Genomic DNA, 24097 nt, shown 5'->3' on the forward strand with positions numbered 1-24097 from the left:
AGGCCCGCCCCTTCCGGCCCCGGGAGCGGCGTGCGGTTAAACGCGGTTCGCGGACCTTTGGTCTAAGACTAGAAAACCGGGGAGCCAGGGGATCCGAAGAGACAAGGAGGTACCAGGGGAGACCCGGCGAGACCCAGGGAAGGGACGTGGGATTGGAGGGAGACCCCAGTAGCATGCCAAAGGTGGCGGTTGTAGGAGTACCAGGGAAACGATCATAGAGTCCAGTGGTCAGAGCGAGCTGGGTCAGAGGGCGAGGGGTGGGGCAAGAGGGGGGACCCGGTGTCTGGGACCCAGTACTAGGCACAGCCGCTGCAAAACCAGCGTTTACCGAGCGCCCGCCGCATGCGTCCTGAGCGCTGCAGCACCCTTGCATTGCCTCCATCCCTGTTAACAGCTTCTATTTACCCGGCCATGTGGTTAAGGAGCAAGGTTGCCAGCACTCAGCCCCAGGCATCAAGGACTTCCTTAAGGACCCTCTGATTTACCCAGGATCTGTAGGTGTAAACTCAAGACTGAGCTGCAGTCTTCTCTGAAAGTGGAGAAAGTAAACCTTCACTCGTGTCAGTATTGGGTGTATTATGGAGGATAACTTGAAAATACATTGGCCCCCTGTGTCGTTGGGTTCAGCGTCAATTTAACCAATGTATAAAGAAAAAAATCAGAAAAATAATTTATCTGTAATGATACAGTTTTCTTATTCCCAAGTGGTACAGTATAACCGTTTACGAGATGTTCACATTGTATTAGGGATGAATCATCTAGAGATGATTTAAAGTATGGAGGGTGTGCAGGCGTTATGTGCAAATGTTACACGATTTTACTTAAGGCACATTGTTACTAGAGAGCAGCGTCCTGGTACCTTGAGGAACTGACCCTCACTTCCTTGGTCCTCAGTTGTGTATGCTGTTGATGAAAGAATTCAGACCAAATACGTAGACCAGGCAGAAGAATAGGGTTTATTGTAAATTACATAAAGAGATAATTACACCTTTGGGCAATAAGGCAGGCGGTCCCAGGAAGACTTCTGCACTGAGTGGGAGTTTGGATACATTTTTATGCACCCAAGAGTTAGTCTTGGTATCTAGGGAACTGGAGTAATGAGAATGCTTCTCAGAGTTTTACTTAGAATTTACTTAGAAAGTACAAAATGTCTTCCTGTGTTTCCTCAGGGCCTTTAAGCACATAAGGAACTTAGAAAAGATAAGTTGTTCATTTAAACCAGGTCCCATCCCAAGACAGGAAATTCTTTAAGGAACATTTCCCTTCCTGATAACTGTGCTGTCAGCTGTGACAGCCAGGAATGCAGTGTGCCTTGTTCCAGAGTTAGATGCCCAGGTGGCCAAGTATTGGAATGTGCACGGGGTATAACCTTAAAAGTGTCACTGTGTGCTCTGTGGGCTTACATTAGGTTGGAGACGTAACAAATGATTATAAATGCATTATACGTTGAAGCTTTTCTTTAATTCTCTGGTAATGCATGCTATTTTGGACATCACCCCACTCCCATCCCTGTCCCTCAGGCCTGCTCATGTCTATCTGCCTAATAACAGGAGTATCCTCAGATTTTGAGGCATCCCTGGAACCACACCCTTAGAAATACACAAAAGCAGCTATATGTAGTTAGTGCTTAAGAAGAAAAAGCTGGTAACTGCTAGCAGCAATAGCATTAGGAAGTCAGGGCCTCAAACACAGGCGGGTCACTGTCAGGACAGATAGAAGCCTCATGGGAAACCCAGCCCAAAACCCACTTCACCTGACAACCCCACCACAGGCCTCAGCCTCAGGTCCCTTTTCTTAGACGCCATAACCTCCAAGAAGGATCACTGGTTCAGAATCTTACTCTGGACAGGTGTGGTTCCCCAGGCCAGAACTTATTCCTGGTGGATCCAAGTTTCTCCAGGGCCCTTCCTCCAGCTCGCTCTCTCTCTCTCTCTCTCTCTCTCTCTCTCTCTCTCTCTCTCTCTCTCTCTCTCTCTCTCTCTCTCTCTCTCTCTCTCTCTGTCTCTCTCTCTGTCTCTCTCTCTGTCTCTCGACCATGAACACCTGTGAGAGCAGGAAGGACCCAACAGTAAGAGCAGAGTGAGATAGGCCCTCCTGGCATAGGAAAGTGGACCTGACCCTATCTGGAACTGGGCACCTCCTGAAACTCTGGAGGTCTGTTACTGCAGAGTCAGCCAGGTCCCAGTAGGCTAGAAGGAGCCCCTATGAATGAAAAGGACTAGGCCAAAAGACTGCCACAAGAACCACTGGATAAACTACATGGCTCTCCATGGGGCCAGCCTGCCCTGCTTATGCATACAGGCTTGGGGTTCCTAGGATAGATACAGGACCAGCAAGTCAGCCTTGAGAAGGCTGTGCTATGTCCTTCATAGCCAAGAGTACCAATGAGTGGGAAAGGAAGCTGCGACTCTTCTGCTGGACCAGGGCTGGCACTGGTGCTGCTGTATGCTGAAGGTGGGCTTATCTGATCCAGAACATAATTGGTTCAAGGACAGGTTTGCACCTGCTGCCAGCTAAGTCCCACATCACTGGCCTGGAGTACACCTCCTTCCACCGGGCCACCAGCCTGCACACATGGTACACCCACAGCTGCCCATGCCCCCCTCAAGGCTGACCCTATCCTCTCACTTGCTCACAGAGTCCTAAGAAGCCATGGGTGCCTCCAGGCTCTACACCTTGGTGCTGGTGCTGCAGCCTCAGCGCGTGCTGCTGGGCATGAAGAAGCGGGGCTTTGGGGCTGGCCGCTGGAACGGCTTCGGGGGCAAGGTTCAAGAAGGAGAGACCATCGAGGATGGGGCCAAGAGGTGAGGAAGGAGGGGTTCTGGCCACAGAGCCCGCCTGGCAGGGGATGAGGATGGGTATAGAGCCACATCTGAGCTTCACCATCTAGCACCGTGTGGCTTGGAGCATGTATTTAACCCTTGAGCCTCTCCACACACACACACACAACACTGTAGATTGAACTCAGGGACTTTGCATTGAGTTACAGCCCCAACCCTTTTGTAATCATTTATATTTTGAGATAGGGTGTAAGTTACTAAGTTTGTCCAGGCTGGCCTTGAACTTTCAACCTTCCTGCCTCAGCCTCCCAGAGTGCTAGGATTACAGGGATGCTCCACCACACCCAGAAGAGCCTCTGTATCTCTTCATCTGCAAGAGGGGAATAATAACCTTGGCAACCTACCTCTTAGGAGTGTTGTGAAGATAAATGAGAAAATGCATGCAGAGGACTTGGACCTGCCTGGCCTACAGAAGTACCGAACATGTTAGCAGCTCCCATGAGGTGGTGGCTGTGTCCAGGACGTGTGTGGCATGCTTCTGTGTGTTACGGCTTCACTTGCACAGTGCTGGCTTCCTCATGTAGCTACAGGGCTCATCAGCCATTTGGTTTCCTCAGTTTCTGGGGAGCTCATGGTCACACGTATCTGAACCTTGTGCACACATGGTCTCAGTTCTACAACCAGTTCCCCATGGGAAGGAGCTGAAGCCCAGAAAGGTTGGGCAACTTGCCCAAGATCACAGTCCTCCAGACAGCAGCCTCAGCTTTCCCCTTTTTGCTCCTCACAGGCTCATAGGGATAAATGAGGTTGTCATTGTAAGCATTGCAAAGCCCTACAGAAAAATAGTTCTTGTTCTGTTGTTCTGGTATTGTCAACCTTAAAGCCACTCTCCCTGAAGAACAAAGTCCAAGATACAGAGAGAAGCTCCTAGAATGGAGGGAGGCTGAGACATTGCAGCCCAGAGGCTTTCCTTTTTTAAAAAAATTTCAACCCACAGTAAAAAATAAGCCTTATTCTCCAGCGCATATTTAGGAGTACATGTGCAGATAAAATAATGATGGAACAGTCATCTCCCATTCGTTTTACATTGCTGGTTGATTTCAGAGGGTGTGAAAGAGTCACAGGCCTCAGTATGAAGAACCCTGGCTGAGACCTCCCTACCAACTACACATTTGGTGTCATTTTGGCAGATTCCAGCCCTTGCAGCTGACCCCATGCCAAGGTGGCACAGCATGGGGAAAGACCCATACGGGGAGTGCGCACCCAGCCTGTGGCCTGCTGGGGTGTGTTCAGAAGTGAAAGTGATCATGGACAAGTGACGCAAGACCTGGTTTCCCATCTTCTGCCAGGCCTATGGTTAGGTCACAAATTTGTAGAGTCCTTCACTCTGTGTGAGACTTAGGGACACAGGGAGGACTAGGTCGTAACCCACCTGTGCAAGGCTTCCTGGCTTCTCATAAGTGAGCAGGAGAGAGGTCTGCCCACACCCAGGGGGCTAGAGGTCCAGGACAGGGTGGAGAACTGGGCACAGGTGTAACTCTCCAGGTTCCTGATGGGGGCATGGCCTTCACAGCAGCACAGAGGCGAGAGCACGGGGGCCGTGCATGCAAGTGTGGAAGCAGCTGAGAGCCAATAGGGAGGCTGAGAGGACTTGACAGGTGGCTGTCCCAGCTGTCCGTCCTGCTGGTGACAAGTGTAACTCCCAGGTTCCCCTCAGCAGTCCTGAGGTGTTTGCTTATGAACTGTCATGGGACTATGTCCTTCTGCTTTCTGTAAATATCATGCCTTTCTGGGTTGAAATAAACACAAGAAGTCATTAGTCCAGATCCCCATGGCTAAGCAGGATTGTCGTTCTTCCTCTGACCAGGTACAAAGTGGGGAAGGAGATAGGTATGGTGCAAAAGGTGTGCCTTCCCCTTAGATGGAACCTGCGTCCATTCTGGCTATGCTTCCTCCACTACCCCTTCCAGACCTTCCGCTCACCTGGGCAGGTGTGGCAGCCCCCACTGGACTCTTGCTCCTGCCTTTCTTCTGCAGCCCATGCCCCACCTGGCTGACAGGCCTATGACACACTGTTGGGGTCTCTACCCTCCTCCCCGTGTCCCACCCCAGCATTTGCACACATTCATGTGAAACCCTTTAACAAGTTCTAGTGCTCTTAAAATTGTCACCTGGGGCCAGGGATGTAGCTCAGCAGCACAGCACCTGCCTCGCAAGCACCAGGCCCTGAGTTCAATTCCCAGTAACCCTCACCCCCGCCAAAAAAATCACCACCTGTCATCCACTGAGCCTCTGCCAGGGCCATGGTTAGGTTGTGAATTTGTGGAGCCCTCTGCTCTGTCCTGCTCCCTAGGGCTGCTGTCTACACACTCTTCCCAGCTTCTCACCTGGCACACTTCACCGCAGCCTTACACTCCCTCTTCCCAGAATTGGAGGCCAGAACTCCATTTAAGTCAGATTTTTCCTGCAGTGTAACATATGTGTACAAAGTTGTATTCTGCTGTGAATTTTAAGGAGTTCCCATCTAACCAACATGCACATCTAATAACAGGACAGGTGGCTTTGGCCTGACTGCCACAGCTGAGGACCTGGGCCTGGCCTGAAATGTCAGGTATACGGCATCGTGCTGAGGGACCCTGTGTGTGGCCTTTTCCCAGTGTTACATGTGCATGTAGCCATGTTTATTCCTCCTCACTGTATAAGTCTCCAGCATGAGACATACCACATCTGTCCACTCAGCTATAGGCACCTGGGGTATTGCCAGTTTGTAGCTAGTGCAGGGCGTGAGGCTATGAAATACTGTGTGTGTTGGGTCTGCACATAGGAGGGAAACTGTAGCTGCAGTGGGCTGCAGGAGACGCTGCTACCAGGCTGTCTCCAAAGCAGCAGTGCTGACATGAGCTGCCCCCAGCGGGTCTGCATCCTAGTTCTCCTGAATCCTCAGCAGCAAGTAGTGTTTTCTGTCTTTAACCTCTTAGCCATGCTATCAGGCATGGCAGCATCTCATTGTGGTTTGAGCATGTTTGCCCTGCCTTAAAGAGTGATTAAAGATTAAAGAGTGGGGAAGCTAGACGTCTCTCTGTGTCTGCAGCCCAGCACAGGCCTGGTTGTGCTGTGTCCATTTGCACTTTCTGCTGTTTAACCCAGCACCTTTTCCTTACCATGTCATGGTCCTTTATACATTTCAGATATAACTGAATACACTGCAAATACTTTCCAATCTGTGGCTTGCCTTTTAATTCTTCATATTTTAATAAACAGATTTTTAATTTTAATCCCACATACATATATTTTCCTTATGGTTAACGTTTTTGACAATTACTGAAGTGACCTGCATATCCCAAGCTTAAGAAGATTCTCTCTTAAGTGACTCCTAAACAGAAATGTAGGTCTGGAGGCTGAGGCAGGAGGATTGCCAGGTTCGAGGCCAGCCTGGGCTACCTAGTGAGTTCAGGGGCAGCCTAAACTATACAGCAAGACCTTGTCTCAAAACAAAACAAAAAAAGAAATGTAGGTCTCCAACCATGTACAATTGAGTTTCCACATATAACAGGACAGCAGGGCAGTGACTAGGGATTGTTTTTGTACAGATACCTAGTGGCACATCACTTGCTGAAGAACATGTTTCCCCTGTGCTCTGACACCTTTGTCATGGACGAGTGAAACCACATCTGCTCCCTTTCCACCATGCCCAGCTCCTGCAAAGGGCAGGCCTTCCACAGGTGGTAGATGGCAGGGCGATCCATGCAGAGACTCTGCAAAGCTGACTGGATGCCAGTGGCCATATAGAGTCTGGGCTGAGGACACAGCGGCCTTTGTCCTGATCTTGCTACCGATGGCAGGACAGCTTATACTCCATGGCTGTATGGATAGTCCATGCCTCTACAGCCTTCCTGCGAACATCTCGTGGTCCTGGGGCTTCACACACACCTATGGGTTCCTCAGGACTCGGCAATGCCTCTGCTGCCCCAGCTCTTTCTCAACCTGGGCACTCAGCCACGGGGCAGGACTGGTTTCTGTGCCTCACAGACTCTCCTAAGGCCAGGACAGCCTTGCCCTCAGACTAAGGTTCAGCACCCAGGGCCTTGCCACCCTTGGTCCTGTGGACTGCGTAGTGCCACTTGGGCTAAGGAGGTGTGGTAAACCCTGAGGAACTTCTCTCTGGGCACTCAGAGCCACCAGTCCAGAGTACAGTATAGGATATGGTCAGGGTAAGGGACACCCCTTGACAAGAGACCACCATGCCCCTGCCTCTGAGGAATGAGAGGGAATGTGGGATTGCAAAATGGAGAGATTCCCTGCATTCCCTACACTACACAGTCCACAGGACTAAGCATGGCAAGGCCCTGGGTGCTGAACCTTAGTCCGAGGGCAAGGCTGTCCCGGCCTTAGGAGAGTCTGTGAGGCACGGAAACCAGTCCTGCCCCGTGGCTGAGTGCCCAGGTGGAGAAAGAGCTGGGGCAGCAGAGGCATTGCCGAGTCCTGAGGAACCCACAGGTGCATGTGGGGGATTCCCTACATGAGGGATGAGGGTGCTGCGGCCAGACAGGCTGAGACTGGTGATCTCTGACTCCTTGGGGATTAGCTGGCCTCCGATGTGCACATCTTATCAGAGCAGAGCTGCCCCTCGGGAGATCCCAGCAGCATCCTCTCCCAGGGAATCTGGTATGGAGGGACCCTGTCCCTGCACTGCTAGGTCCAGACCCAAACGAGGCTCCCAGAGGGCAACGCGCCTCAGCAGCAGGGCAGATCTGAATGCCCATCTGCCCCCACAGTGTGGGGGAAGCCACTGGGTACATTTGGGGGTCCTGCCTCTGCCTACGGGGCAGGCAGACACTTGAGGACCTAAAGTTTGTGGGACAGGCGCATCAGGCCTCAGGGTTAGATTTTAAGTTTACAGTGAAAATTACTTTCTAGCAACACACACCAGCAACAGGAACACAGAGCCCAGTTGAGAGAACAGCTAATGCCAAATCCCGGGACTTCCTACCCCACCCCCACCCCCACCCCCGCCTCCACTACAGAGGGTGCTTTCTGCTCTGTATTTGTGCTTAATTTATTGCTCATCCTGTTCTCCATCTGCCATGTGCATCACAGATACAGCCAGACACGTTAGCAAAACTGTAACAGGGTCGTCTTCATCTGTCTAATTATCCCAGCCTGTGAAATGGAGCTTTAGCTCCATCACTGAGGGGATTATTGATATCGCATACACTGCCACTTACTGGGGGAGGATTAACCAAAATCAGTCAAAACATTGTATCAGTAGGGGATGATGTTTAAAGCAAGATCCGCCAGCCTGCTGCCAGAGGCGCGGGGGAGGCCCTGCTGAGCACTTGCATGGTTTAATTGGCGAGCCACTGCACACCCACCCTAAATGAAACTCATTTTTTAGCTCAGGTCCAACTTTAATTAACCATGTCAATGAATGTACTGATTTTGGGGCTATGTGTCTGATACCACAGCAGAGAGCAAGCTGAGAACCATTTAACCTAATGTGTAAATAGTGTTTTGCATCTAAACAGGGTAGCATCCTGACTACTTATTACAGGCAGAAATAAGGGGGTTTTGTTCCAAAAATAACTCGGAGACAAAAGCTAGGATTTTCTTATATACACCTAGAAATGGTCAGACATGTTGGTTTATAGAAACAAGTTAATCTAGGGTAGCACTGAAACGCACCTCTTAGAAGGAAAGGACCTGAGCATCCCCATAGTCCCAAGCACACAGCAAGTGGCTCTCAAGGAGCCTGGACACCTCCACTAGGCGTGGAGGTGGCAGGGTAAGATGTGCAAATCTATTTTTTTTTTTTTTTTTTTTTTTTTTTTGGTCTTTTTGAGACAGTCTTGCTATGCAGTTCAGGCTGGCAGGGAGAGGGTGTTGAGCTCACTTTGTAGCCTATCCTGGTCTCGAACTCACAGTGATCCCCCTGCCTCAGCCTCCAGTGTGCCAAAGAGATTACAGGCATGCACCACTACGCCTGGCTAGGTGTGCAAATCTTAAATGCTCAGCACAGTGCTTTTCATGAGGACCAGAAGATGAATTTTTTTCCATAAGATTCAGAGCCAGACACGGCAGTACATGTCTGTAATCGAAGCACCTGAGAGGCTGAAGCAGGAGTATGGCAATTGAGCTCAAGGCCAGCCTAAGCTATAGTGCAAGACTCTGTCTCATAAAAAATATGTAGCAGTTCAGAAAAGGGTCAGAGGCAGGCGGGAGTGTGCGTGTGTGTGTTCCACACACCTCTCAGTAAGTGAAAATTTGAGGTACAGCTTATCTGCATTTCCATAAAGGGATGTGCAAAGAAGAGAGACCCAAAGGAAGGTTACTGGAATGAGACCAGGAGTTCTCTGTGGGTGATAGGTTTGTGGGTGTTTTGTTTCCTGAACAGTCTGAAATGAACATGTAATTTTAAAGACTTAAATTAGCAGTAGCATGAGATACTTAGGCAAGGGAAGCTGGTTCTGTTCGAAGTGAACAGGAGGGTTTGCTCTAGGGTAGGATCCTTTACAGCTCCACGAGCTGCTGGTGTCCAAAGAAGAGGGACGGGGTGTGGAGGAAGACGCCTAAAACTTGTCCTGCACATCAGTGTTCAGAAGAGCTGGTTCAGTGGCAGAACCTAAGTCAGAAACAAGCCCAAGCCCCTCCTTTAGGAGGTACCTTCAAGACCCGCATTGTCACGGTCAGGGCACCGGACCTGAAGGACATTGTTTGGGCGCAGAGCACAGGGCCCAGGCTCTAGGGCAAGTGTGGGGGCTCTGACATGCACCAGTTTGCAGAACACTCTGAGTGTCCACCACAGAAGAGAGCGGGGGCTGAGTCTGAAGGAATGGGAGTCAGTTCCTGCCCTGTCCTTACTCAGGAGACTGCAGACATACTCGGCTCCTCACCATCTCCTAGCCCCTCTCCAGAGTCTCCAGCCAAAATTTTTTTTTTTTTTTTTTTTTTTGAGTCAGGGTCTTGCCATGTTGCCCAGGCCAGCCAGGTTAGTCTTGAACTCCTGAACTCCAGCGATCCCCCTCTGAGTAGCTAGGATTACAGGTACATACCACAGACTTTTTTTTTTTTTTTTTTGGTTTTTTTTTCTGGTACCAGAAATCAAACTCACAACCTTGTGCTTGCCAGGCAGACGCTCTGCCGCTGAGCTAAATCCCCCAGCCCCACCACAGATGTTTTTAAAGCTCAAATTAATTCCTCAGTTGGGCTAGGTTGGTACCTGCTAACACCTTCTAGATGACGTCTTCCTGGGATCTGCAGCCCATGTATCCCACCTCTGGGGTCTCTGGGCCCTATGGGGAGGCACTGTGCTATAGCTGATGCCTCCTTGCACCCCTCTCTGTCCCCAGGGAGCTGCAGGAGGAGAGCGGCCTGACTGTGGACATGCTGCAAAAGGTGGGCCACATCACATTCGAGTTTGTGGGTGTCCCCGAGCTGATGGATGTGCACATCTTCCAAACTGACAGCGTGCAGGGGACACCCACGGAGAGTGACGGTGAGTCTCGACCTGTTCACCACCACTGTGGGGAAGGAGCGCCTGGTCACTTGCCTAACCCATCTCACATGAAGGTGCTAGGCACAGGCTGAGCCTCACAACTGGGGCCACAGGGCACACCATTTTCCTGCTCTGTGAAGTACAAAAAACAGTCAGATCCAGCTGTGCACAGAGATTGCTCAGTGTCACCTCCCAGAGGCCAGTTCCTTCTGTGGCAAGCACTAGCATGCTACCTTTATGCCCCTTGGTACAGAAATGCGCCCTCAGTGGTTCCAGCTGGACCAGATCCCCTTTGGTGACATGTGGCCTGATGACAGCTACTGGTTTCCACTCCTGCTTCAGAAGAAGAAGTTCCAAGGGTACTTTAAATTCCAGGGCCAGGACACCATCCTGGACTACTCGCTGCATGAAGTGGACGCTATCTAGCATGAGCTGCTGGTCCCTGCTGGGTCTGGCTGCTGGGCAGCCACAGACTGTCGGTCCATCTGGGCTCAGGATGCCATGGTCAGGGCTATGTCTTCTCTTTTGGAGATGATTGGACAGAAAGAAAAATAAAAGTCTTTGCTTTTTTAATGGTCTTCACTAGGCACTGGCACAACCTACTCACCCCTGCCCACAGGCAGCCACCAGCTGTGCTGGGCTGACCTGCCCTGCTGCACAGAGATGGAAGCAGGGAGAGGACAGGGGACAAGCAAGGCCAGGTCTCTGCCTAGCGCTGCATATTGTCCTCTTGCCACCACCCCCTTTTGTTTTGTTTTGTTTTGTTTTTTTTGTTTTTCTCCGGTACCGGGAACCGAACGACCTTGCGCTTGCCAGGCAGGCGCTTTTGCCGCTGAGCTAAATCCCCAGCCCCCCACCCCCTTTTTTTGATTCTTCCCCTTTGACAGTAGGGGACACTGAGGCCTAGTCAAGAGCTCAGGGTCAAACCCCAGATTTAATGTATCCCAGGCTTTTTCCTTCCCTGCCCACAGTAGAGGAGCTGTTCCTTCTCTGTGGGGGCCACCAGAAAGAAGGAGGAAGAGGAAAACATCCATTATACAAAGAACCTACAGCTTGACCCAACTTTCAGACACATTTAACAACTTCACAGGGGTTTGTGGATACAACTACAGAATGCAGGTCATGTGTAAACAGTTCCAGTTTATTGGGTGTGGCAGTAACTGATTCCTACAGCCATGGAAAGTGCTTCTTACATAACAGCTGGCCTGGGCCGCATAAGAAAAGGCCTTGAACGCTAGGAACAATACTGATTTCAGCGTTGGGTCCTACACAGGCCCACAGCAATCCTTTCCCTCATGGCCACAGGCCCAGCCCCACACCACCAGAGCTTGGTGGGCCTGACAAAAACATGCCCTGCACTTCCCACTCACAGTTACCGCCCTCTGGTCACATGGCCTTCTGCCAAGACCACAGTTGAGCACCCCCTTAACCTTCTTCACCAGGAGAACAGGACGCTGCACGCCAGGCCTCATCTGTGACGGTGGTGCCCAGCATTCTTCTATCAGGCCAGGCATGGCCACAGTGGGGTACACAGGTTTGGGAGCAGGATAGCAGAAAGGGAATTGGGGCCCCTGGTCCTCTGCCACCGTAAGACCTTCACCTTGGAGCTAGGAATAGGTTTCCTACGTAGGGTCAAAGCTAAGCAGACACAGCCAACCCAGGCCTGGGGTGCTGCACTAGCAGCCTGCAGTTCTAGTAGGTCCCTTCCTAAAGCACCCAGGGGTGTGAGAGGGCAGACAGCAAGTAAAGAAGCTTCTGTCCACACCCACTCCTGGGGCACGGGAGTTACCACAGGAGGCAGACTGCCCTCCTCCTCCTCTGCTTCTGCCTCCTTGTCCCACTGCTGTGAGAGGCCACCAGCTACACAATCTCCTATCACTCTCTCACCCCCAGTTCCCTGCCAGTTCTTTAAAGGATAAAGTTTGTTTTGGCCAGCTAGGGTGGCATACACATGTAATTCTAGTTATTCAGGAGCCTGAAGCAGAAAGATCAAAAGTTTGAGGCCAGTCTGAGCAATTTAGCAGGAACCTCTCTCAAAGTAAAGTTTTCAGAAATCGCCTAGGGGAGTAGAGCAGTGGTAAAGCATTGCTTAGCACGTTCCAGGACCTGGACTCACTCCCTGGTACCACACACACACACAGTACATGTTGAAGGTGTGCTAGGAATGTCTTTTCTCAACAGCCTGTGTGAGGAATGTGTGCCTCCACAGCCTAGAGATGCATGCCCGTGGCCCCAGGGCCTCCTCTCAGCAGCAGGACAGAAGGCCTTAGGGTCAGGGCTACAGAACAGTCCAGAGAGCAGCTCAGGGCCACACGGCAGAGGGAGATCACAGGCACAAGCCACCCTGAACCACAGGAGGACAGTCTGCCCTCTGGCCAGCCCTGCAGCAGGAAGGCATAAGCAGAATCTGCCCATCTACACAGGGGCAGCACTGACTCAGCCGCCACATCCTCCCAGTGGGTCCCACATAGCTATCTGCCAGAACAAGGTGGCCCTGACCCACTCTGTGGCCTATCAGTGTGAGGACAGGATTCAGAGCCAGCCGAGCCTCCTACCCTGGGAAAGGCACTGGGCAGCAAGCATGAATCATGGGATGGGAGAAACTTCAGAAATGCTGCATGCCTCTTCCCAGTCTTTCCCTGGCCATCGAGGACATGGCTTGATGACACCTGGGCTCCAACAAAACCCTGTGTGTCCACTACATGAGGGATGACAGCAGCCTTCTCTCAGACCTGACCCCACAGAGCAGGAAACCAGCACCACTCAGCCTGAAATGCCCTTCCCTGGGCAAGCAGGCAGGAGGGGGTCTACAGTCTCCAAAAAAGGAAAATGGTTTCAAAGGCTCTGCCCCAGTGACGCTGGTCTCCAACAGTGGCCACCAAGAGTTGTAAAGGAACAGCAGCTTCCAGCCTCAGACAGGCAAGAGGACCCTCCACACCATCACCCCAGAGATCTCAGTGTACCTGATCAGACATGGGGCCGCCAGGATCATGCATGCAGAGGGCAGCCCAGGCTCTGCAGACATTCACTGGAGTGTGGACAGTCACACTGCACTAGGGACTTTCTGCATCAGCTCGCTTTCCTGCCTTGCCTTCTGTTCTGGTGCACAGAGCAGGGACCCAGCTGCCTGTGTCTGGGGCCCTAGTCCACAGTCTGAACTTTCCCTGTCAGACACTGGCTATCTCCTTGCCGGATGGCTACCTGCCCATGGGACAGTCCTGCCTGCCCTTTCCCCTACTCGGCTGACCCCTGCTCTAGGTGAACCCTCTGGACTGTTCTGGTATGGTGGGGGTGGGGCTGTGCTCCCCCAGACATGACCTGCAGTGTGGGAACAATCCTTGCCCCCAACTCTAGTCATCTTGAGAGAACCATTCCAGAGAACCCCAACTTCTCTACCGGGCCTGCAGGCACAGAGCTGGTCAGGGGTGCAGCCTCCCACCCAGGAAAGGGGCAGAGATAGCTGGCTGTGCCCCCACGGACCGAGACAGCATGAGCTCCTCTACTTCAGCCCCTCCAGGCACCATGGGGCAACAGCCGCCGTCCGAAGGGAATCAGCCAGGGACACACTATTTGCAAAGAGGTTTTAGTGAGTCACAGGGAGCTCTGCTGTGGCCTTGGGCACTAGTGGGGACACAGGCTATCCTCTGCAGGGGACCGTGGTGGAGTCAGTACACTGTGGGGTCCAGTGAAGAGACAGCTGAGCTTCGGCTTCAGGTCATTCCACACCTTGCTCATCTGCAGGACAGAAAGGCCCCCAGTGAGAAAGGCACTACCTGGGACATGTCTGCTTCAGGTCTGGAGACCAGCAGAGGGTCCACAGTGAGTCACCCCCACCCCCACCCCCACCAGCCATGACCACAGATCCCGAAAGTGACGGCGCGTCAGCCCATCCCGTTCCTCAGTGGGGCCATCCTCCAGAGGTCACAGGTGGCTCATCCTCAGTCCCACATGCAGGATCAAAGGGCCAACATCTGATCCATGTGGAATTTTAAGAAATGTGACTGCCAGCACAGAGGGAGGCTGAGACAGGAGGATCACATTTGAGTCTCACCTGGGCAAATTAGAGACTTGAAATTTTTAAAAATTTAAAAAGGGACCAGGAGTGTAGTTGAGTGGTACAGCAACTCTGGCTTCGAAGGAAGGAAGGGGGAGTCACTCCTGGCACTGTGTTCCAAAGCTCTGCAACTGGCCTTCTGCCTGGCCCAGCACGTCAAACTCCAAAGCCATATCCACTAAGTGAACAAGACAGAAACAGGACAGAGGACCTAACGACCTACCAGGCACTCTCACATCTAAACATGGTGGGCATCAGGGAGGCCTGGCCATAAGCTGGGGTAGAGACTGGTGTGTGATGAGGGCTTATGTGACAACAGAAGAGCAGCGTGTGGTCCTGGGATGGGCCACTGAGGTCCAGCCACTGCTAATGTCCAGTCTCAGCACTGGGAGATGGGGTTAGCGAATCACTGGCCATGAAGAGACTGCTCACAATTCCATTCATGACAACATGCCTGGCCCTCTCACCGCCAGTCACACAGTCCTTCACTGATATCACCAGCCATGCAGATGACCAAGCCTGGACTCGGTCCCCAAGATGTCATCTTGACTTCCTGACCTTTCTACACTTCTTCAGTGATGGCTAAGGGGGAAGGAGGGTCAACTTGACTGGCTTTGGGATCTGTCCCATGACTGGTGGAGCTTACTTCTGGGTGCATCTGGGTGGCCTCAGGTGTGGCCTGGGGGCCTCAGTCCACCCTAATCCCTGGCCCCTCCTCTGGTACTGTTCCCCTGATCTGCCTCCTGGTCTCCATGAACTAAGCAGCTTTCCTCTGCTACATCCTTCTGCCAGGAGGTCTCAGGCACAGAAACCAAGTTAAACCTCTTCTCCTTTAGGCTATAGGTATCAGGTGTTTTGTTCGGGACAGGAAAGCTAACACAGCTTCCTTTCCAGCCCACTGCTATGCCTCCAGTGGGGCTTGCGTTTCCCAAACTGTGCCTGAAGTCACGCCTGCATCCCAGCAAACCTACAGGGCATCACAGAGTATTTCACCAGGGACACATACACTGCTTCTGAGAATACACGGAAGCTGTGACATTTGTTAATCAACAGAATGCAAAAATGTCTTTTGGCCTAGGGGTACTGTGAAAACTGCCAGGCACTGTGAGCACCAGGAACTCCAGCAGCACGTACACTTCTGCCTCAGGCTAAGGTGACCTCCCTCTTGAACAATGGCCCTCCTGTCACCGGGCACCCTACTCAGCACAGTTCCCTGAGCCTCTTCCCCACTGAAGCAGGCTCTGCGGCTCAATTCCACACCTGGCACAGATGCCCCCAGGCAGTTCTGCACTCTATGTCAGGGCTAGGCTGGCTGCTGAATGGTCAGTCCTAATGACCACCCCACTGGTTTGGTGACTTCCATCTATCCCCACCCCTGAACACTCTGGTGACCTTTCAGAAATGCAGGTCTGAGTTCATGTGACTTATGGTCCCCTGACCTCCCCCAGGCTCTGGATAAGCCTTGGCCAAGGCATGAGAGGCCAGCTCCCTACTCACTGCCCTACTTCTCTGTGTATCCTGGGTGACGGGGGGCACTAGAATCAGCTTGTGCCCAGCACCAGGCACAGAGGCTCAGGCCAACCTCAGGAAACTGGCAGAGCCGTACTTTTTGCCATTTTTCCATGGGAAAACTGAGCTGCAGAGGTGAGGAGAAACTGCAACACTCATGTAGAAGAGACCTGAGAACAAGGTGAATGAACCGAGCCGGCCTCCTCCCCTGCTTCAAGGGGAGGATGTATCCTTTTAGGAGGTGACTGTGCTCCCAGTGTCAGCAGAAGGCATCACCGGTAACTTGGAAAGGAAGACAGCCAGGCCAGGAACCATCAGAGAGAGGAGCCTCGGGGGCTCTCCAGGGCCAGGAGAGAGGAACAGAATGAGAAAAGTTTTTTGGCAGTACTGGACATTGAACTGAGAGTGTCAGCACTGAGCTACATCCCCAGCTCTTTTTATTTTTTATTTTGAGAGAGGGTCTTGCTAAGTTGCCCAGGTTAGGCTTGAACTCTACAATCCTCCTGCCTCAGTTTCCCAGAGTGCTAGGACTAGAGGCATGTGCCACCATGCCCAACAGTCAGTCATTTTTAAAGTATTGCCTCAGTTCACAGGTGTTCTAGGCTGTCTGGAGATGGGCAGACACATGCTGAGAGGAGTGAGCAAAGAACCTAAGATGTACCCTGGAGTCATCAGCTCTAGACCACTCGCACCCAGAGTGTCCCTCGGGACAATTCACAGCATCACTTCTCTAAGACTAGAGGCAGCTAAACACAGTTTCCCAGAAACATAGCCAGTTGCTTATACTCCTAATCACTAAACCTGGCTCTCAGCATCCCTCTTCTCAGCTAGATGCCTCCTCTGACTTCTCCAGTCCTTCTGGATGGAAGAAACTATTGCTTTCTGGGCTCTCTCTGCTCCTCCCACCAAGAACCACAAGAACAGTTTCAGAATTAATTATCATTCTGGCCACATGAGACCAGAGGATCTGAACAAGAACTGTGTTTTAAGCTCCACTCGGACCCCAGCTCCGCTGACTGACATAAATAACTTTCCCAGGTCTTTGGCTGTAGGAGCTGCAGGACTAGGGAAGGGCAGCTGGCAGCAGGAGGGGCCTGGTGCAGGTGGGCAGGGGGAAGGTGGTCCTTACCTCCTTGTGCCCCTGGATCTGCGAGTTCACGAAGGCCCCGAGGATATGGGAGGTGAGGGGAAGGTACACGTGGACCAGTTGCGTCTCCTGATGCAGGCAGTACAGGGAGAAGTAGTTGCGAAGCTCCATGGTCTGGATCACGTTTTCTTGCTGCAAGGAAAAGAGCCCCGTGTGCTCCTGGCCCAGCAGACGCTGGAAAGTGGAGCCCCAAGGCCCACATACACCGCCTGCCTGGGCCCAGGCTCAGTCTTCCTTATGTAGCTGATACAGCAAAACTCCAGGGAACCAAGGGCCAGGGCCAGGGCCATGGCACGGTGAGTGGCAGGGAAGCATGTCCCTGGGGTCCCCCCCCCTACCTCCACAATGCGGGACTCGAGCTGCTCCACAGACTCAGGCTCGCAGTTCTGCACGGCAGCACTCATCATCTGCCTCTTCATCAGCCCATACTTGTGCAAGGCGCGCTGGTGCTTGTGTAACACACCCTTCTCATGCCGCTCGCACAGGTCCTACAGAGAGGAATATGCACTTACCACTGCACCTACCCAGAAGGACCCAGAACTAAAGAACAGTCTGGAGCCCTTCCCACTGCATCAACATTAGGATCTCCTAGCTTCCACAGGAGAAAGCACCAAGCTCTACAAGAGGAGGGGGAGGAGGCCAGGACATGGCCATAATGAGGGCTTCCAGACAACTGGCTGTCCACACCTCACTCATCCTCGCTCAGGAAACAGCCAGGGAGCAGAGGGATTCAGGGCCAGGATTACTCAGATCCAGGGACCCATGCTAGTTTGTGTGGGGACTCAAAGTACAGAACACTCCAAGCCCCAAAGCAAAACCCTATGTACAATAAGCCTAGGTTAGAAGGGGACTGGAGTCCAGAGCCCAAGATAGTTCTAGACCTCAGACTGCAAAGGCTACCAAGGTCCAGAGAGTGGGTTTCTGGTCAGCGGAAGACTGGTCAGCTCTGAAAAGAAGACTCACTGGCATCAAAGGGTGGGATCCTAAACATCCACAATCAGAAACCTCAAGGGTATCAGCACCAGGCTGTAGAAGCCATCTGCTACCATCTCATTCAGAAGCAGCAGACTGGGATGCCTTCTAGAACATTTCCATAAGCACTAGGCTGGCTGTCCTTGAGCGCTGCATTGGGAAAGAGGCCCTCAGTAGGAAGGAGTCCTGGCTCCACAAGCCATGTGTCACAACTCATCCTGTCACGGGTGCTTTGCTCAGAAGGCTTCCCCGGCCCTGAGCTGAGGGCAACCTCCTGGAAACTCTACCTGCTCCTGGGTGAACTCCCTTCTTGCTGGGCCAGGGGCCCCAGATTGTGAAGGAGAACCCTGATACTCAGTCTGTCTGTCTCTCTTTCTCTCTCTCTCTCTCTCTCTCTCTCTCTCTCTCTCTCTCTCTCACACACACACACACACACACACACACACACACACACACACACACACACAAGGCTTCTCACACCCAGGGCAAGCCCCTCCCTCTCTTAGCAAGGGAAAAGCCGCAGGGGCATCGGCCAGCTGTGGGGAGACTTCAGCAGACCATGAAGACTCCGTGCATGGCCCTAGCCCTCTACTCCTCAAGGTTATTAGAACCACACCCTGGAAGGATCACAGGGTTACTCTCAGAAGCTCTGCCCCTGCCCATGGAGCAGCCCAGACTCACTTTATAGGCCTGAAGCAAATCCAGGAAAAGGTTCAGCTTCTCCACCACATCATTCTCTTCTTGTCTGCCCTAGGAAACAAGGATGAGTTACGGAACACAGGCCCACACAGGACTTGAGGCTGCTAGGGAGCTTACCCTGGCAGACTCATCTTCCCAGAGCCACCACCCCATGATGTAAAAGGGGCCCCTTTCTGAACAGCAGCTCCCACTCAGGACCAGGAGGCAAAGACATTTTCAAACCCAACAGTTCTGACAGGGACAGGGCAGCACCACCTCTGCTCCAGCTGTCCCCACATTCTATCTTCCTTCAGCTCCCCATGACCAGTGTCTCACCCCACACTCACACGCACACGCATGCAGTGTCACTGGAGGCTGTGGGTGTGTCCAAAGGGGGACAGCAGAGGGAGTTGGTGCTTTACTAATGGACAGAATGCAGGTCTGGGTGGCACGTGAGGGAAGAGACACTGCCACAAAAAGGATGTCATAGAAGAGGTGAGAGTCAGGTAAACATTGGTGCCTCGACGGACATGGGGGACAAGAAAGGGCCACGTGTAGATCAGAGCAGGGGAGAAAGGGGGCAGACACGGGCTTCTTGTCACGCTGGCTCAGGCAGCACAGTGAGGGTAACCAAGAGACAGGTGCGGGTGAGCCTGCAGCACAGCAGCCCTCCTGTTAACAAAGGGAAAGCCCAGCTCTGGGACTTGTCCTCAGCATCCTGGGACACAAGTGACCAACACCGCCACACAGAGGCTGCCCCGGCCTCCCAGTGCACACACAGCAGCAGGTCACCCCAGAAGCTGTGTGTCACACTAGGTGCGAGGGACGGTGGGCAAAAGGAGGCAGGAGACAGAGAAGTGAAATGTGTAGGAACACAAGCACCAGAATAAGACTGCAGCCACCTCCGGCCACTCAGGACACCCCTCCCGCCCTCTAGGCCTCCGTCTGCAGAGCCAGAGGGTTCCTGCCACTCAGTCCCACACCTACAGCAACCCCAGATTCTAGCCAACAACCTCCAGGGAGTAAGAGGCATGTTAAGGGTTTTCAAAACATGGAAAAGCATCAGCTGATGCAGTAGAAAAGGGGATCGGGGGTCCTCCCTCCCTGTGTCTGCCACCAACACCAACTTGTGGTTCAGCACACAGGACTCGAAGCCATCAATGCACATGCCTTAAGAAAGGCATACCATAGCTGGGCATTGTACACGCATGTAATTGCAGCACTCCAGAGGCTGAGGCAGGACAAACACAAGTTCAAGCCAGCCTGAAAACTTGGTGAGATGGTCTAAAAAATGTTTAAAAGCGTCAGGGAGATAGCTCAGCAGCACAGCACCTGCCTAGCAAGTGCAAGGTGCTGAGTTTGATTCCCAGTACAAAAATAAAATAAAATATAAAATAAAATAAAATAAAAATAAAATATTTTTTAAAAGTCTGAAGATACAGCTCATTGTGAAGGCCCTGAGTTCAATCCCTAATATCACACATTCACAGACAAAGAAAGGTCCACGGTGTCATCACTGTAGGGAGACCAGCCCCTGCTCTAAGCCTCACCCGTCTTGCTGGTACATCTACATCTCTAATGGGTCTGGGGAGAGCAAAACTAGTACAAGCAAAACCAGAATTAGAAAAATAGCCCCAGGATGGCTTCATTGTACAGGAGGGGAGGGTTGGAATTTCAGCTGATCAAAGTCCTGATCCAGTTTCATGTAAAAATTCTACTTCGCTACAATCAAAAACAGTGAGGAAGTAGAACAGTGAGGAAGTATTCAGGAAGTAGAACTTCCCTAGACATTAAATGTCAAACCAGAATTTGTGAAATATCAAAGAGCCACTGAACTAGGAAGACCCTCACATGACAAACTCCCCACCACCACAGAAGCCTGGGCCTGCTCTCCTTCATCAAGGAGTATGGAATGAGAAGAGGCCCAGAACATCTCTGACGGTATGACTTTCACCTCATTCTCTGCAAGGCCAGGGATCCCAGCACCCTGCTGGGGGCTCCCTACAGAGGGTGGCCAGGGCCTGGTTCCCTGCAACACGAATGATTTGCTTTTATTTTATATATGAGCCTGGAAGAAAGGTTCAAGTTAAAATAAAGTGTTTGTTTTAGTGATCTAGTCCAGCCCCCTTGTATTTCATTGATGGGGAAACAGGCCCAGAGACCAAAGTAACTGGAGCAAAGTCACAGCATAGACACTGCAAAGTGTGGATCCCTGCCCCAAGCCCCCTGCCTTTCCATCCAGGCAAACTCTGGTTCCTCATCCTTGGTCCTCTCCACCTTGGAAAAGGGGAACCCACAGACCCGGAGAAGGATAAGACCCAGTGCAGATAAAGAAGGCACCAACACCACCTATCCTCAGTTTCTAAACAGAACACACAGGCACCAGCAGCAGCAGAAGAAAAAGGGCTTTCCCTACCAGCAGAGCTCAAAATCTCTCCTCTGTGTGAACACATTATCTGCATCTGAGCACCCAACCCCCAGCAAGCGAAGCCCCCAAATGGCCAGCAGGTGGATCCAGCACACAGACAATGGAGCTCCACAGCCCAGGCAGGGACATTAATTTATTTATAACCATCTACTAGCAGCTTGAAGATCATTTCCCCAAAAATAAGCAACAAGCTGATACTCTCAAAATGACATGACAGCTTTATAATATAAAAGGCCCAGATGAGCCTTTAGGTTAGACGGTAACTGCTGCATCTTCAAATGAGTCCCCAGTGACTTCCAGATTCTTTGCAGATTTCTAAATACAGATCCTGCTGAATAGCAGCAGCATTTCTTGAGGTTAAGTGGGTGTCGGGGTGGGAGGAAGAGGGAGCCTGTGGGTGTCGAGTAGGAGGAGGAGGGAGAGGGAGGCTCGATGTCAGTAGGAGGAAGACAGGGCCTCTTGAGTGCTGGGAGTTTAGTTATTACTGGTGAGTTAAGTTACCATTTATTCAGCACAATGGGAACTATCTGGCTGCCCAAAAGTATGCCCTGAAGCCCACAATTATAGTGAGGACAGATTCCACACCAGGTAATCCAGCAAGTCCCTGTCTCGAAAAATAAAAATGGCTGGGAATGTAGCTTAGAGCAAAGGCCTTAGGATCAATCCACAGAACCACAAAGGGGGAAAAAAGTCTGTCTTGCAGACTCAGCAAAGTCAACACTCAGGAGACCAGAACCTAGCATGTTTCTGTCCCTCACAACCGTCTCCCGAGCATAACTGGCTCATGCAGAGTGGCCCAGAACAGACAGGGACTGGCAGTACCTCCTCACAGGGGCTGCTGATCCCTCAGAGCTCTGAACTGTGGGGCGCACAAGCAGGAGGCACTCCCCCACTGAGGGACAGCATGTCCCGCACAGGGGACAGAGGCTGTGGAGAAGGAGGCCACTTACCTGTTGCGCGGCTTTGTCTGCCAGCACCGCAAACTCCACAGAGAGGCCCTTCAGAGCCTGCTTCAGCGAGGCCCAGGTACTCAGGTGCAGAGTGGCCCAGGAGGGGAGCGGGGTCATGTCAGACCCTAAGGCACTGCAGAAGTGAAGCACACAGGCAGGAGACACTCACGGGCGGGCACGTCCTGCCCTCAGCTCAGCTCCTAAAGGGGAGCGAGGGAACACAGAGTGCACAGAGGATGGCGGGATACAGGGCCCCATCCCAAGTGCAGCTGAGACAGAGGAGAGCGTCCTGTGCCCCTGTAGACAGAGGGAGCGTGCCAACCCAGGTGGCCCCTTCTCAAAGATAATGATCCGTGTCACCATTTAATCCCTACACAGGGAAGACTGCAGTGTGGAAGGTACGCAAGAATCCATATGGCCCAGCGGAAGTCCCCAGCTTTTCCTCCTGAATATGATGCCCCACTGGCCCAGCCTACTTCTGACCCTTGTGTAGGGACATAGTCAGGATGGTCATTCCTACAGGTGTGCCCATAGCCCACCACCACCTGGAGACTCCATCACCACAAGGGCCACCTGCCTCAGCTCCTTCCCGAATATAAGAAGATCAGCTGCATTGTCAATGGCCCTGGACGCAATCCGCTCGGCCCGGTCCCGCAGCTTGTAGAAGCTGTTGTAGAGGTTTCGGATGAGCTCCCGGCTCATGGCAAACTGAGTCTGGATGTCAGCAGGGAGAAAGTCCTGCCGGGTAAGAGGAGAGACCACAGGCGGCCTGGGTGTGAGACAGGCTAAGCCTGGTTTTAGGGTAACAGAAGGAGGGTCAAGCGCAAAGAATGGGCAGTGGATCTCACATCCCCAGTGCACAGCAGAGGCAGAACACTACCATGCTGGGTTAAAATTACTGTATCTCTGGGTAAGAGGAGAAAAAATACTCAAGAGCAATAACCTACCTTGGCCCTAGTAGCCAGCTTACAGTTCAGGAATTCGTCCCCAACACCCTGGGCTGCTTCCCTAAGCCTGTTCTGCACATCCTGCAAGAGGAAGGAGATAGTTGCACTCTGTTCCCAAGGCACAAGTGCTGACACCAGGCCATCACGGGGCCATCGCGTCAGCAAAAGCCAGTGGTGTCCCTTGCGAAGGGAGATCCACTTCCTTGTGTTTGTTTTGCCCTCAGAATTCCAAAATCCCTTTGCTATCTCTCAGATTTTCTTTAGTTGAACGTTAACAGCAGGAAAGCCTGACTTACTGACAGGCACATGACCAGGCCCCAGCTCTGGGGCAATATAAGGCTTTTCCCCAATAACAGACTCCATCCACAAGCAAGGGACAGCACTGTTACCACAAATGAGGGACACCACGATTGGTCAGACCCTTCAGGATCCAAAAAGAGCATGGAGTGGAACCCGAGACTTCTTCCTGTGGACAGACTTCAAGCCAGGGAACCCAGACCCAAGGCAGCTGGCAGGAAGAGGAAGGGCAGCCCCTGATCTGGAAGCCTGGCCTTCTGAACAGAAGCCTCGTGGGCAAAGCCAACCTTAAATATATAAGGAGTGTCCAGGAATTCTATAATTTCAGATGTGCCCTCAGGATCATCGGCCTCAATTTTCTCATTTTACCGAAAGCAATAACAAAAACCGAAGTAGTACCCCACACCTATAATCCCACCACCGTGGAGGCTGAGGCAGGAGGATCCCAAATTTGAGTCCAGCCTGGGCAATTTAGCAACTTACCAAGAACCTGTCTCAAAATTAAAAATAAAAGTAAGAAAAGTACTGTGGATGTAGCTCTGAGTTACAGATGCAAAGGCTGTGAGTTCACGGTTCAATCCCCAGTACCACCAAAAAAAAAAAAAGAGAGAGAGAAAGAAACAAAACCCAGGTGTGGTGTCGCATGTCTGTAATCCCAGCACCTGGGAGTTTGAGGCAGAAGGATTGTCACAAGTTTGAGGCTATCCTGGGCTACATAGTGAGTTTAAAACCAGCCTGAATTACATAGTGAGACCCTTTTGGATGGAAGGACAGCAGGACAGAAGGAAGGAAGGAAGGAAGGAAGGAAGGAAGGAAGGAAGGAAGGAAGGAAGGAAGGAAGGA

At 52.0% G+C, this 24097-nt stretch overlaps 2 protein-coding genes across 3 annotated transcripts in view; one reads left to right on the forward strand and one right to left on the reverse strand.

Annotated features, from left to right (window-relative positions):
- Window positions 1-8: 8 nt before the first annotated feature.
- On the forward strand, window positions 9-10845 carry Nudt1 (nudix (nucleoside diphosphate linked moiety X)-type motif 1). Its single transcript, XM_005397824.1, has 4 exons — window positions 9-109; window positions 2639-2804; window positions 10127-10272; window positions 10526-10845. Exons 2-4 carry the CDS (start codon window positions 2653-2655, stop codon window positions 10696-10698), a joined length of 471 nt encoding a protein of 156 aa, XP_005397881.1. The 5' UTR covers window positions 9-109; window positions 2639-2652; the 3' UTR covers window positions 10699-10845.
- Window positions 10846-11392: 547 nt separating this feature from the next.
- Snx8 (sorting nexin 8) overlaps window positions 11393-24097 on the reverse strand; it is a 54238-nt gene continuing 41533 nt past the window's right edge. For both annotated transcript variants that reach the window (XM_005397825.2, XM_013521218.1), the window contains 7 exons: window positions 22958-23038; window positions 22588-22748; window positions 22011-22143; window positions 18636-18704; window positions 17321-17470; window positions 16965-17114; window positions 11393-14007 (listed from right to left, as the gene is read on the reverse strand). In XM_005397825.2, coding sequence (XP_005397882.1) covers window positions 13894-14007; window positions 16965-17114; window positions 17321-17470; window positions 18636-18704; window positions 22011-22143; window positions 22588-22748; window positions 22958-23038 — 858 coding nt within the window. In that variant the 3' untranslated portion in view covers window positions 11393-13893. The remainder of the gene's footprint in view (window positions 14008-16964; window positions 17115-17320; window positions 17471-18635; window positions 18705-22010; window positions 22144-22587; window positions 22749-22957; window positions 23039-24097) is intronic.

The sequence above is a fragment of the Chinchilla lanigera genome, unplaced genomic scaffold (assembly GCF_000276665.1).
Source record: "Chinchilla lanigera isolate Chin_1 unplaced genomic scaffold, ChiLan1.0 scaffold00059, whole genome shotgun sequence".
Classification (NCBI taxonomy): Eukaryota; Metazoa; Chordata; class Mammalia; order Rodentia; family Chinchillidae; genus Chinchilla; species Chinchilla lanigera.